We start from the raw sequence: 15,798 nt of genomic DNA, 5'->3' as shown, positions 1-15,798 counted from the left end.
ACAAATCAAATCGTGAAAATTTAGGCTGATTAGCTTATTTCAATTTCTACAGCCTACATACTTACAGAAATAACGCAGTCACATACAGGTTTTTTCAAATTGGTCTCTGCTGTTTCCTTTAGTTTGGTCAGGAGCATGGCTGTGATCTGTTCCACATTAAAATGCTGCTCTTTATCCATATACATCACCTAGAAACAAAATAAAAAAAATTTTATGTATGAACAAATGAGCTGAAATGAAAATGCTTGATAAATGCATAATGTGCTGCGTTCCCTCATCCCAATATCTTCTTACTCTATCTTCTCAATTTAGTTTTTTTTTAACATCCAATCAGCAAGTGTCAGCTCTCCAAACAGTGAGATTACGCTTTTCCTTCTCCCAAATATTATAGATTCATGTGATCCAAGAAAGGCTACTGTCTTAGCCAGTCACCTATTGACGTAATGGCCAAAAACAAGATTAAAATCATGCCTGGCTAGAAACTGGAGACTTTGGATTTCATGAATATTGGCCCGAGCTAGTGACCTAAATCCAGAAATACAGGGGAGGTTCAGATCAGACTAGATAAAAATGTTTATGTTACATGCATCTCACTTGCCTGGTGTCCAACCAAGCTGGGACAAAATTAAAATCCTTTGAATTTGAACAATAAAAATATTTCAAGCACAAAACGCAAAAGATATGGAACTTCTCTTTGGAGAAAAAAGTTTTTAAAAAAATCAGTCAAGGGACATGAGCATTGCTGGCAGGCCAGCATTTATTTCCCCTCCCTAGTTGCCCTTGAGGTGGTGGTAGTGAGCTGCCTTCTTGAACTGCTGCAGTCAATGTGCTGAAGGTAGAACCACAAAGCTGTTAGCGAGGGAATTCCAGGATTTTGACCCAACATTGAAGGAACAGCAATCTATTTCCAACTCTGGATGGGGAGAGGCTTGGAGGGGAGCTTACAAGTGGTGGTATTCCCAGGTATCTGCTGCCCTTGTCCTTCTCGCCGTTAGTGGTCATGGGTTTGGAAGGTGCTGCTAAGGATCTTTGGCAAATTTATGCAGTACATCTTATAGATGGTACACACTGCAGCTACTGATTGTCAGTGGAGCAATGAGTTTTCGTGGGATGCTTTATCCTAGATGGTGTCAAGATTTTTGAGTGTTGTTGGAGATGCACTCATCCAGGCAAGTGGGAGTATTCCATTACATTCCTGATCTATGTTTTGTAGATGGTGAATAGAATTTGCAGAGTCAGGAGGTGAGTTACTTTTTGCAGTATTCCTAACCTCTGACCTGGTCTTGTATCCACTGTATTTATATAGTGAGTTTAGTTGAGGTCCTGATCAATAGTCTCCCTCAATGTTGAGGGAGGGGGAATTCAGGGATCATAATGCCACTGAATGGCAAGGGGCAATGGTTAGATTATCTCTTTTTGGAGATGGTTATTGCCCGGTATTTGTGTTGCACACTTGCAACTTGTCAGCCCACGCCTGAATGAATATTGTCCAGGTCTTGTTGCATTTGAACATGGAATGCTTCAGTATCTGAGAAGATGCAAAAAGTGCTGAATATTGCACAATTAGCAAACATCCCCACTTTTATTTCAAAATAAAGTGTTTTTCTTCTTTGGTGTTACAAAAGATAATACTACATACATGATAGAAATACCATTATCCAGTCTTATCTATGGAAAGCAAAAATATGCTTACTGATAACAGAATTCAAATGAACTTGCCTTAACTCCAACTCCAGTTTCCAATGGAACAAGATCATAAGCTAGCTTACTCTTCTGATTTTGAACAAGAGGATCATTAAATGCTCGGCCATGGAATTTTTTGAAGTTTATTATGGTATTCTTAGCATTTGTAATCAGCTGAAAATTAAATAGAAACAACTGAATTTCAATCAATCAATCACCAGATAACTTTGTCAATAAACTCACCTACAAGCCATAAAACTTTAACTAATAATTACAGACACAGAACAACTTTTAAATTGTTACAGCTGAGGCTGTAATTACAAGAAATTTCTCCTTGTAGCTAAGACAGATAAAAATAACAAAATTTAAGTTTTAAACAGTAACTCACAATGGCTTCCTTTTCTATTCCCATACCAACACCTTTGGATCTAGTTATTTTAATCAACCTTGTTATGACACACCTTTGGGGCAGGTGATACTTGAACCTGCCTCCCTCCTGAAAAGCAAGGTGTAGAGCTGGATGAACACAGCAGGCCAAGCAGCATCAGAGGAGCAGAAAAGCTGACGTTTCGTGTCTGGACCCTTCTTCAGAAGGTTCATTTCTGAAGAAGGGTCCAGACCCGAAACGTCAGCTTTCCTGCTCCTCTGATGCTGCTTGGCCTGCTGTGTTCATCCAGCTCTACACCTTGTTATCTCAGATTCTCCAGCATCGGCAGTTCCTACTATCTCTCCCTCCTGAATATATCTTTTGTCTCTGCCTATTTCACATCTCCTCACTGTTCCTTGGTAATATCACCTGATTAGTTTTCAAATGGATACTGACAGCATCCAGCTCTATATCACCACCACCTCTCTTGATTCCTCCGCCATTGCTGAACTATCAGGTTGCTTATTTAACATCCAGTGCTGGATGTGCAAAATTTTGTTGCAATTAGGTACTAAGAAGACTGAACATAGTTTTTGGTCTCTGTTCCAAACTCCAAGCTATGACTCCGTCGCTCTCCCTGATAACAGTCAGAGATTAAGCCAGTCTGTTTGCAACTTTGTCATTTGGCCTAAAGATGAGTTTTCAATTTTGTTCTCACCATCACTAAGACATTCTTCCATTTTTGGGACATCTGACAACATCCCTATTTCAGCAAACTTGCTGCTGAAACATTCATTTGCGTCTTTGTTCCAATGTCCTCCCATTATAGCTTATCATTTGCAAACCGGAGGTTGTCCAAAATGCTGCATGTGTCTTAACTTGCAGCAAGTCTTATTCAATCTATAAACTTTGTTTTAAAATACTAATGTTTTCAAGTCTCCGTTTGTCTATATTTTCTCCAGCTCCATAAGCCTCAAGATATATAAAACTTATCCTAATTCTGGTTTTGAGCATTCCAAGTTTTAATCACTATTACTGGTGGCTTTGCCTTCAGCTCCCCAAAAAATCCTCGCATCCACTTCTGTCTCTCTAGCTCGCTTTTCTCCTTTAAGATACTCCTTAAAACCTACATTTTTTTGATTAAGCATTTGATCACCTGATTGAATATCTCCTTAGGTTGTTTGATGTATTTTGTTTTATGATCAACTTGTATTTGTATATTGTTCAGAACAGTGCTTTAAGATTTTTTTTGCAAACAATATTTAGCAAAAGAAAAAACACAACCAGAATATCTGTCTTTAAATTTAACATCTCCCTCAATTTTTAAGTCATTCCATTGTATTTTTCTTCCTCTTTGAAGGTTTCAGAACTTGGTGTATTTCTAGGGAAAGCTAGAATTAGAATTTGGATAGGCTCATTTGCCAGGTGAAGGGATCATGATTCAAAACCTGCATTTGCAATTTTGAAACAAAACAGACAGCATGGAAGAAAAATGTATGCAAATGCCCTGTTGCCATGATTTTAGACTGACTGCTAGCATTACATGTCTTGACTTGGTTACTATAACTTCACTGGTGTCTTCTGCATACTGTAGGAGTACAGTAGTATTCTGAACTGCAGATTCTGGCCTTAAATTTTCTAAAAAAAAAGGCACAGTCCTATATAAAGTTGCAGCAATGTATTGCCAAATGCTGGATAAAATCACTTTAGACAATGAGTAAGGGACTAGGAACAAGAAATATGTACACTATCACCATCTTCCCATGTCGGCAAAACCACACTGGTGGTATAACTCAAAATAGGTAGAACCTAGGAAACCAATCCCGTTTCTGCTGGGCAGGTAGGTTTGTGTGAACATTTCGCAAGAGAGTTTCACAGCAAACCACGAACAAGTAGAAATAGGCTGTCAAGGCCATAAGCTCTCATCCAGAACATGGCAGCAATGAGTCAATGAATGCACCTGCACGTCACATCTCACAGCCACAGGGATGTCGGTCCAGCATACTCAGGGTCTGTTGGAAAGGCGCACACACCCACATTCCGTCACTAAGCCACTGGTTCTCAGGAGACAGGGCTATGATAGGAGGCACCTATCTGGACAAAGAACCACACACAGTCCCTTAAGAAGTCTCTATTCAGAATACTCCGGAGGTGAGTGGACTCTCCACCTCCACCCTGTCTGCCCTCCTCTAGTTGCAGGTTTGCACCAAGGAATGTCAATTTGCATCTGGTAAGACAACTGTCCACATATCTGGCCTGTTCAGACACAAGCCACTCAAGGGTTACATGACCAAACCTCTAGGGCCAACTGGCTGTACAGTTGACAAGTCTTCCTTCACTTCAAACTACAGAACCAGGAAGAACACTCAGACATAGGGGAAGGGAAAGAAATGAGATTTTCAGGAGACTTCTGTGACACAAATGACAGAGCACTGTATGTTAGTTTGCACTTTAAATAAAAGTCACTGCTTTTGCTTTACAGCTAGTTGCTGATTTCTCCATGTAGGGCCAAAATATTATTATAGCACAGGGCAGAACTTCAAGGCCACAGATAATACTCCACGGATGTGGTAAGAGCCGGTAGCACCATCCAGAAGCAATAAGAACTGACATGTGTGCTGCTGACATCTTTGGGCCTCTTCATACTACATCCTACTTCTTTCATGGTCACTGTGCCCAAATGTCTTGGTGTGAATGAGTTGGTCAGTGATGTCTGGATCAGGGAGGTGTAATAGGATTATCATGGAATAGGTGCACCACAGGTCTGTGTCCTAAGCAGTGCATGGATCTGCATGCAATGTCTTTTCCTTTAAAAGCCCCACTATGGTGGTCCTTTAACACCTTCCTGAAACAACTCTACAGAGGCCAGTATCCCGTAACCCTTTTACACACGACCAGTCTTTGAGTGCCTTCTACAGAGTCAGGCACTAGACTGTCAGTATTTCTGACACTTAACCTTTTTACATTAGCCAGGGCTCCATGATTTGACCAGATTAACAGCCCCAATCAGTGAATACATTCCGATGTCCAGCTGGCTTACCTTGTTACAATCACTACACCTCCCTCATACGTCAAGTAACTTAACTCTCCGATCCAGAATGTGGTGAGTCATTTCCTCCCCTTATGTACTTACGATTTCCAGCATGTTGGAAGGTGACAGTTAGTGCTCCTTAGCCAGTAGCCTGCACAATTTTCATCCCTCATTTTGCTCCCAGCTTGTAGCCCCCAACCCCAAACAATAACTTGAAGTCTCCTTCCCTCTTCACAACTGCTTTGCCCCTCAGATTCAGCAGAGGGACCTGAAGGACTGAGTGACCCATTCGCAATAACTCCAGATTCTGAATGGTAGCTGCACAATCCCCACCTCAGACCACTTCCCGAAATGCAGAAGCATGTATCCCTGTCTGAGACCACCCCTACTGAACAATCCGCTGGATTGATAATAGAAGGCTGCCTTTGACTTACTGTCAGAGCCCCTGAATGACAGGTGCTTCCATGGACTTTGGTAAGGATTACTCCCTTAAGACTCAAGACTTGCTTGCTGCACATGTAGTGTGATTTGCTGCGTAAGCTGCTGGCACATGTGCAAACATGAGACTGATGTAGTACATTGCTGTTCGGCAAGATGTATTTCTTCTTGTTGCAGGACTCCTGACCAGAAGGGAAAGCTGTACTATCCAGTGACTGTACTAACTTGCACAGTAAGGCAAGGCATGTATGGTGTGAGCATGCAGATTGGTAGAGTTGAGGAGGAATTTCTTCAGAGGGTGGTGATTCTGTGGAACTCATGGTGTCCACAGCTTTTGGTGTGTACTGAGTCATTGTCATTGAGTGTGTATTTAAAATAGAAAATAGTAAGGGATCAAGGTTACAGGAGAAAGCAGGAGAATGGGGTTAATAAAAACATATCAGCCATGATCAAACTGCGGAGCAGGCTCGATGGGCTGAATTACCTAATTCTGCTCCTATAATCTCATGGTGCTAAGTGAGTGAGTACTAGGAAAGCAAGATGCAGCCTGGTCATCCTGGGTCCCTGCCCATGCAAAGTATCCCTGCTACAATCTTTCAATGCTAGTTGCTGGTGTGCCCTGCAAAGCAAGTCTATGCTTCCAAAGTACAGTTTAGTTGGACAGAACATGGAGGACATTTGGAGTAAGAGGAGAGTTGAATTCGCCAAGTATCTGCTTCTGTCTCCATGTAGAGTTTTCTCAACATCTAGAAAGCTGAATATTAATTAGGTGTTGGTCCACTAATACGGTTTTTTAACAAGCAACATTCCCCCTTAATTGGCAACTTTCCACTGCCTAGTGAGAAAGTTGATGCACTGCTTGTCAAAAAGCAAAACAGAGTGAGATGGTCCAGGTGTCAAAATGGGCATCGCCGGATTTCTTGCCCAACTCTCACCCGAATCTTGCCAAAGTCCACGTTGCTCAGCCCTCAATAAAGATTCTGCTCATTGTGACCAGTACAATTTGTTCATTTTATCTTCATCTTCTTTGTAATGTGTGTCAATTTGCCTCTTTTAGAATTACACTTAAAGCAAGTAATAACTGCTCCTTGGATATTCTTGGGATCACTCATTATATATTCCATCTTTGTCTTCTATTGTAATAGCTATATCTGCTCAAAAGATGCTTTCATCCTCATTCTCCCAACCTTTAATCCTTCCAATGTGTTTATTATTTAGAGTTTGAAATTTGACAATCATTTAATTTGTTATGTGTTACCACAAAATGCCCCTATGTTCCACAGTAGTTAAAAATCCAATGATACTGCAATTTCCTTTAAGGCAACAGTTACCTGATCCAACATAAATCTCTCCCTGTACCTATTAGAAACTGCCGTACCATGAGACAGTACAGTATATGATTTAAATATTAAAACTAATCCAGGGAGCCTCAAATTGTGTTTTGTTAATCTTTCACAGAATCTGTTAAAGTCTATTAATGGAATGTGTTTCTGAAACATCTTTTTTCAAACTATCAAATTTCAATCATATCTCATTGGCATTTAACAGATCACGCTTCTTGGAAATTTAATCCAGGAATTGTAAGAGAATGTCCAAATGTTCTCCACTGTCCAAAATGACAAACATCTATCTCAAGTGCTTTTGCCTCTTGATTTTGCTACATGAAGTGAAGTGACAATGCCATAGTCATACATTGCATTCTCGTAGGCAAGACTGTAACATTCCAAGAATTATTCATGGGCTACATGGTACAGAACTAAATCATAATCCACTGGTTTGCATCTGCTGTCTACCCATTTTTCATAAAACAAAAATCTTCCTGACCATTTATGTCTGAAAATATTTTTTAATTTCCAAAGTAAAGCTTTAGGCAATCATTCTCTCCTCCCATGTCATACGTCAGTTAGCCTGCTGGCAAAGAAAAGAACTACAGTCCATCTTTACACACGAAGATTTATTTGCAAAATTAAACATTGAAAGCGGTGGGTCAAGGGATGCAGGTTTAAAATCTGTTCTTATTTTTAGCACCGCAATTGAATCCTCATTGATGTTCACCACCAGCATACAGGTGAACACAATTAATATACAATTAACATAAAAAAGGCAGCACAACTTCATGACAGTTTCTGCAGCCAGTGTACATTGCTCATTGTTGAGTAGGTGGTGGTGCTTTACTGCCTTCCTATACCTGTGGGAAGTACTGGTTTCTCTTCCTTTCATTAGTCACCAAAAATCTTTAACAACTTGTCAAAGTGCTTTCAGAAACCGTGCCTCAGCTGCAACTTGTTCAATGGCCCTTTAAATGGCCCCAGAATTTAAAAAAGACACAGTTAGTTAATTTTAAAGTAAAGCGTCATGAAACAAAGAAAGTTTCTGCAAATATGTTGACCATATTTGTTATCCTAGTTTTGCATCAGCCTGCACGTGTGCCACTATATTTCATACATCTCATGGGTAGCACTGAATGTGCACATGGAAAATCTCAGTAGGCCCTCATAATGCAATAGGAAGCTACGTAACTGAAAATTCATGTCCCAGGGTCTTACGTATCTGCTGACCTATTACTTTTGTATCAATCATTCTAATGTCATGGAAGGGGTTTACTCTTAGACACTAAATTGCACATTACCTTGAAAATTCAATTGAATCTTTGAACTGAATTCAAATTGATTGTAATTCTGGGACACCAGGGAGACTCTCCATGCTACTCTCAGTCTACTCCATGAAACTGCTGAGCACAAGAGCTACTAACCTCTGCCTGGCTTCCCTCACTTGCCAGGACTTCCTCCCGCTGGGTCTTAATTCCACTGCCTTCACTGACACGTGACTTGATGGGCCTCCCTGGAGCATGGATCTCTTGCCAGTTTTCCAGATATCTGACACGACTCTTGATGCCTCAACAACCTTTCATGCATGAGTTTCCAGGCACAAACTGATACTCCAGTGCAGCTCTGATGGAGCACTACACTGATTATTGATTTGAATTCACAAGTTTACTCAATTCTTGAATTATTTGTTGAGTCACGTTTCACTTCCTTGGACATGTCAAAAATCTTTGACATAGGCTGACACCATATGCTTTTAAATAAGGTACTGCTATAAACTCCCGCTAAAATCTAACATATTGTTTCTTAGAAGAAAGGAGCGTGCAGTATAGAAATATGCCTTTTCATTTCAGTGGATTGTGCCACTGGTTTGATTTTGTTCTTTTTTCTTCACTTCTTCTCATGTTATCTGCAGTTGCAGTGCTGCACTTGCAAACACGGGAACAAAACTAGATGATCTGGAAAGTTTATGTTATGTTGCAACTGATATGTGAAACAAATGCTAAAAGATAGATTTTAGGAACATATTCCAAATTTAACCCTTGTAAGTTTAATTTCTGGGAACATACACTTACAATTAAGTTTGTGCCACCAAACAGTCTCAACTCTCATCAGCCACAAGGACTCAACTGCAGAGGCATTAACACGTCAAATTTAGCCAATTGTACTATAACCTGGTGATTAAATACTACCTGTATTCTGAAGAAAGGCTTATTAACTCAAGAAATGGTATGTACGGATTTATTAGACTTTTGAAAATCTTGTCCTGATCTTGAAATAGGGGAAAAAAAAAAGTTACCTGACTTTTGGCTGCAACTCCAGCAGCCCTATTCTTTGATCCAAAGGATACAACTGCCCTAGTAAAGTAGAAAAAAAGAGTTCATTAGAATGTCACATTTCTGCACATGAACAGCAAATCAAATGATTTAAAATGAACCTAGATTTACACATGAATGAATCCTTTTTAGGGAAGGGAACAAGTTCATTTTGAATGACTGGGATGCAGTACATAAGGGGACAGCATTGCAATATATTGTCATGACTGAGACTGAATTGCATACAGTTGCTCTAGTCTCAGGTTTGACGACGATGATGACAACAATGACACCGACAATGACAGCAACAACATTAAAGAAAGAAACATTTTTCCAGTTTCCAAGATGACTAACTAAATTCCTCATCTATGATCTTGTTTTTATAAAATCTGATTAACCAGGTTTCTCAAAACATAAGTTGATACAATAAAGATGCATTAATTGACAAACATTCAAATAACAGAAGTGTTAACGCTTATCCTTCTAAATATCCCCGTAACACACACAATGCTTTATTCCTAAAGGGCAAAAGAATAAAGGATAGAATGTGCTGTAGAGAGTATAGCTCTAACATTCTGGCATGTGTGGTGTCCTATGGTTGTCTTACCACTTACGAAATATGATCTAAAAGTGTTCTTTCAATCACTATTTCATAAGAAAAGGTTTCATCCTGAACTGAACAACAGAGTGTTTAATTTTCAAAAATGAGTAAGATCATCTGGGCTGCTTTTTCTTATCAAGCTGTCCACCGATTATATCAAATTAAAAAACCTTCCCTTTATTGGTCACTGTTTGAAACCAGCCCCAAAAAGGATTCGCAGCAAAGCAAACACTTACTACCATTCATATGATATATGAATTTTTAAAAAAAGCTTCTATGCCTGTAGTAAACTTTAAACAACCTCTTTTAAAGAATTCTAACTATTTCCACAATCCTTCAAAAAAAAAAGTTATCTAACAATGAGCTCATCGCTTCATTCATTCCTTCTCTCTTTTCTCCCCCCTCATGTTTTTTTCCCCTTCTGCAGTGGCCTGGAGCAGAGCAGAGGCAGTGGTCAGTGGCCCAGAGTGGAACAGGGATGACAGCCAGCGGATCCAGAGCAAAGACGGTTACTGGTTGGGAAGTGGTAGAGCCCAGTCAGACCACGTGGAACCCCTTATAAAAAGGCTATAAGGTCTACCTTTTTAGCTTTATTTCTTATTTTCCTTAGTATGTCTATTTATAATGTAGTGTAACTTTCTTTATGTTCTCTTTTTTGTACCTTGGTACTTTGTATCTATGAAGGCACCAGGCGTTGGCAACATTGTACACTTTTCAATGTACTCCTATCCTTTCGTAACTTCAGTATATGTGACAATAAACCTATTAAATTTCAATGGTTCCCCAAAGAAAGATAACAATGCAACATTTTGCATCCAAAGATTTAAACTTCGGGATTTTAAAAAAATCTGCTCCAGGTTTCATTTTTTTGTTCAGCATCTTCAAATAGTTCACGTCAAACATAAATGCTTTGGATAGTCAAAATGTTGGTTGGAAGCAAAATCTGTGCTTTAGTTTAGCAACTTTCTTTTCCCCCCCAATCAATTTAAGTCGACCTTTAGTCAACTGCACTTTGACACATACTGATTTAAAATCATGGTTCTGAGAAGACTGACTTAGTTCATTATAAACCTCCACAAAATATGCCAAACTCATATGCTACCATCTTAACATTCAAAACTCAGAATGTATAAATTGCACATCCTTCATATTCTTCATTAGCGGGTCTAGAATAGCCTGCTCCTTATCTGGCTCTACAAAATACTGCTAAAAATTTATCCCACATACATCCTTGGAGCTTGTTTTCAGGGTACCCATGTGAATTTTATTCGCCCACACTAAATGCAGAACAAAGTCATCCATGATCATTATGTCAAATGTCCATTTACTTCTTCTTATATCATCCACCCCGTAGTGTGACTACTGTTAGGGGGCCTATAAACTGCTCCCAGAAATAAGTGTTTAAACTTTGCTATTTTCCATCCAAACTGATTCTACATCTTTTTCTTGGACCACAGCCATCTCATTATTGAACTAGATGACATCCATAGTAAACGTAACTAAATCAATGCATTTTTCTAGTTTGCTGTCTTCGAAGTGTCAAATAACTTGCAACTATGCCTCTCTAACAGCTATCTGGTCATACATAATTCTCTGCAAACTATTCAGCTATGAAGATTGAGACAGAGTCTTTTCACTATTTTTGCAATCTCTAGCCTTATTCTGGGTGACCTCTTGGCTTAAACTTTGTACTTTACTGCACACTCTGCTTTCTATCCAAATTGTTATCCTGCTCTATTACTTCAGTTTCCCTTTGACTTTCTCTTATTACTACTATCTTATCAAATGACTCGATGAGCCAAATGGCCTACTCCTGTTTCTAATCCCAGTGTTTTTGTTTGCTTGTAAAAAAAGTGAAAAATTGAAAAAGGGCTGATTTCACATTGTCCAATATATAGACGATCAACCATAAAACTGATTTGAAGTTGGGGTTGCTGGGATCCAGGAACTGCAAAAGTTATTAGAAATAGTATAACTGGCTAAAGTTAGTCTTTGCAAGGCACCCTGAGCAGTACATCTGGCATTGGTGGGCCAACCTGATCACCTTGATGTTCCCCTTCTTTGTATTGGTAACATCACTAGACTACTAATCTAGAATCCTGGAGTTATGTGGGGAGATGGTTTTGAATTCTACCCTGTAGATAGTGAAGCTTGAATTCAATTAAAAACACTGGGATAAAAAGAAATGATCTTAAAAGATATAATCACGAATTGTCATAAACATTGATTTCATTCATTAATGCCACACTTGCCATCCTTCCCTGATTAGGCCTACATGTGATTCCAGACCCACCGCACTGTGGTCGACTCACCTGTACTCTGGGTAAATAAGGATGGGCGATAAATGCTGGTGTAGCCAGTGAGACACTGACGTCCAGGAGCAAATAATTTCTTCAAATCTTGTTGCCCTAATTTAAGCAGCTTGCTTTATAGCACATCTGATGGACATATACCCATCTCTGTACTTCTTTTGGGCTTCAATACTCAAATTCCTCATGAGTCAAGTGTGAAGGAGTTTCCTTGCACTTCATGCTATCCCTTCAGTCTGATTGCTGCATACTCCCACTTCTTGCAATGTTGGACTACAGCATGATTAAAATATTACAACAATGGCAACTTGGCAAAATGCTGGGCTTTTTCTCATCTCTGATCATACGAAAACCCTCATAGTTCAAGCTCACCTCACTGAGCTGGTAGCCCTTGAGTTCTGAATATGGCATTACGTAGTGTCTGGCTTCTGTGGAAAGCCTGTCTGTAATTCTGCTTGCATGCTCAATCTGGCTGTTATTGTCTCAGGAAACTGAGACTAGTCAATGGTGCATTAAACAATTCTAGACATCTTATGTATTTAGATGTAACTAACTTGGTGATGTCTTTATGGCTCTCTGGAAGGAGAGAAAGACAAATAAATTGAAAGTTACTATTGCCCTCATGATGATGTGGCCATTAAGCACAGCTCATCTTTTTAAAAAATGATGCAGATTTACACAGGCACCTGTTTTGCACAGCCACATGACAAAGCAGGAATAAAAAAAATTGCTGGAAAAGCTCAGCAGGTCTAGCAACATCTGAGAAGAGAAGAATCAGAGTTGACGTTTCAGGTCCAGTGGCCCTTCCTCAGACTGGGTCACCGAACCCAAAACGTTAACTCTGATTTTTTCCTCTTCACAGATGCTGCCAGACCTGTTGAGCTTTTCCAGCAATTTCTGTTTTTGTGCCTGGTTCACTGCATCTGCAGTTCTTTTGGATTTTAAACGACAAAGCAGTGCTAAGTGGACATGGGAAGTCAAGAAATCTAAGCTTCTTTCTGTACCACCAATTGCATGTATGGATAGTGCCAGCTGGGGCCTCAACATCCGAGTGGCTCTGGTTTCTTGTTCACTTGCAGCTTCTATTTTCAGTGTCCCCCTTATAGTTGTTGATACTCAGTGGACTACAGGCAAGAAACTCAATCTAAAGCAGCATGGTGCCATCTATCTTGATGTGCAAACGTAATATCTACAAATTTTACCAATACATTGATCACTGCAATGAATCTTGAGGCAATTGAGAAAGTAACTATGAGCAATAAGACTTTTAATTTTGGGATATGACCTTTAGTTTGTCCAGTAAATTACCGCTTGACCTTGTCTCTAATTTTACTACTCAGTTTCCCAACTTTGGGAAATTTGGAGTTATTAAAGTTCAAATTCCTGAGTAAAATACCCTCAATAACTCCCGACATTGGTTAGTCAGTTGCACCTGAACACGCACCCACCACCACCATAATTATAATCATAAAGGAAACAAACTAAAGTCAGGTTCGACAGCGAAAATTACCTCAGAGTACAATGGAGCCATGATCAGATGGACCAATGGGCCCAGGAGTAGCAGATGGAGTTTTCATTTCTCGAAATGTGAAGTCATGCATTTGGCAAGACAAAATCAGGGCAGGACTTGTGCAGTTAATGGTAGGGCACTGGGCAGTGGTGCCGAACAAGCTGACCTGGGGTGCAAGTGCATAGATCTTTGAAAGTGGAGTCGCATGTAAACAGGGTAGTGAAGAAGGAAATTGGCACTCTTGCCTTCATTGATCAGAACATTGGTAAGGCCACTTTTAGAACACAGCACGCAATTTTGGTCACCCTTCTGGTGGAAAGGTGTTGTTTAACTTGAGGGTGCAGAAAAGATTTAAGGATATTGTAGGGACTAGAGGATTTGCGTTATAGGGAAAGGCTGAAAAGCGTGGGGCTATTTTCCCTGGTGCAGAGTCTGAGAGGTGACCTTATAGAGCTTTTTAAAATCATGAGAGGCATGGATAGGGTCAAGGTCTTTTTCCTAGGGCAGGGGGATCCAAAACTAGAGGGCTGAGGTGTTAGGTGGGGGTGGTGAGATTTAAAGAAAAAAGGACAGAGGGGCAACTTTCTCCACAGAGAGGGTGGTGCTTATATGGACAAGCTGCCAAAAGGAAGTGGTGTAAGGCAGGTACAATTACAACATTTAAAAAGGCATCTGGATGGGTACGCGAACAGGAAGGGTTTAGAGGAATATGGGCCAAATGCTGGCAAAATGGAACTAGGTTGGATTGGAATATCTGGTCAGCATGGACGAGTTGGACTGAAGGGTCTGTTTCTGTGCTGACTCTAATGATTGTATAACACATGCCATTTTAAATATAGCACTATTCCTCTCCCAAGGACTGGGGGCTGGGTTAAAATTCTGTTCAGTGTACCAATGAGATTGTATCTGGAGAAATCCTGCAATATCAGGTATGGCTCCAAATTCTTTCTACAGTGAGTGCTGCCCCTCTCACTGCTCTTTCCATGTGTTAAAAAAAGGTATGATGTCATTTCTACTTAATAGATTCAGATTTTATTGTCACATGCACTCAATTACAGAAGTACAGCAAAAAGTTTCTAATGTCACTACACGGTGCCATCTTAGATACCTTTCGTACTTAGGTACAAAAAAAAACTCAAGCATGATGCAGTAAAAGAAACAAAGTGAGAAAAAGTTAAGCACTACAGACCTTGATAGAATAAACAGAAAATAAAGCAATAGTTAATATATATTAAGAAGGATTTCAATATTAAAAGAAAGACAAAAATGAATAAAGTTAGGAGTTCAACAGTCTTTGATGAGAAACAAAAGCAAAGTTGCTGGAAAAGCTCATCAGGTCTGGCAGCATCCGTGAAGAAAAACATCAGAGTTAACGTTTCGGGTCCGGTGACCCAGCCCTGCTGAGCTTTTCCAGCAACTTTGCTTTTGTCCCTGATTTACAGCATCTGCAGGTCTTTTGGTTTTATTTAGTCTTCGACGAGACCTTGCTGGGGCCCCAAAATCTCTGAGTGCCTCACAAATACTTCAGCTGCCTGTGCTCACCACCACCGATACCTGGGTGGGGAGGAATCTTGACTGACCCTCACCACCGTTTTCAAATGTGGGCCGCGATGCCATCACTGCTGCTGGCACCACCTCCGTGACCTCCTTCTGGTGCCTCCAGAACATGCTCCGGCAGGACTCGCTTGCAGCCTCTGATCATAGGTCCAGATTTCCGGGTACACGCTGGTCGCTGCCAAGTGCCTCAGATGCAGGGCCAAGAGACTGCTGCGGGCCACTGAAAGATTCCCACACCTGGCTGGGAGGACACTTCGCCGGGTCTGTACTGAGGACAGGAGAAGACGAGAGAAAAAGAAAAAGGAAAGGAACACAGCGAGAAAAAAAAGGGCGGTGGGGGGGGGGGGGGGGGGCGGGGAGGGGGGCGGAGGGGGGAAGAGAAAAGACAAAGTCCTCCTCTGCCACCATCTAGAGAATCCACAGGAAGTAATATCCTTTGGTCTTTACCTCATTTGACATTTCACATATTCATAGCTTTTTGCTGCTATATTCTGCTGAGAAAGAAAAGTATTTGAAAAAAAAAGTCCAGAACCCAAACCGGAGAACAATGTCATGGTTTACCAGGTGGAGGTCCCCACGTTCCTATACGCCATGGATACTTGGACAACCCACTGCAGGCACCCCAAAGCACAGGAGAAGACGTACCACTACATCTGCCTCTG

The 15,798-nt window shown here is 40.5% G+C and overlaps 1 protein-coding gene across 2 annotated transcripts in view; it reads right to left on the bottom strand.

The window, feature by feature from the left end:
* Positions 1-15,798, bottom strand: part of LOC109934435 (heat shock protein 105 kDa) — an 83,704-nt gene that overhangs the window by 51,400 nt on the left and 16,506 nt on the right. For both annotated transcript variants that reach the window (XM_048598297.1, XM_048598295.1), the window contains exons 2-4: positions 9,144-9,201; positions 1,720-1,857; positions 66-188 (exon numbers count right to left, since the gene is read on the bottom strand). In XM_048598297.1, coding sequence (XP_048454254.1) covers positions 66-188; positions 1,720-1,857; positions 9,144-9,201 — 319 coding nt within the window. The remainder of the gene's footprint in view (positions 1-65; positions 189-1,719; positions 1,858-9,143; positions 9,202-15,798) is intronic.

The sequence above is a fragment of the Rhincodon typus genome, chromosome 6, assembly GCF_021869965.1.
Source record: "Rhincodon typus isolate 14 chromosome 6, sRhiTyp1.1, whole genome shotgun sequence".
Classification (NCBI taxonomy): Eukaryota; Metazoa; Chordata; class Chondrichthyes; order Orectolobiformes; family Rhincodontidae; genus Rhincodon; species Rhincodon typus.
The sequence above is the reverse complement of the archived record's forward strand: the minus strand, read 5'-3'. Positions and strand labels throughout refer to the sequence as shown.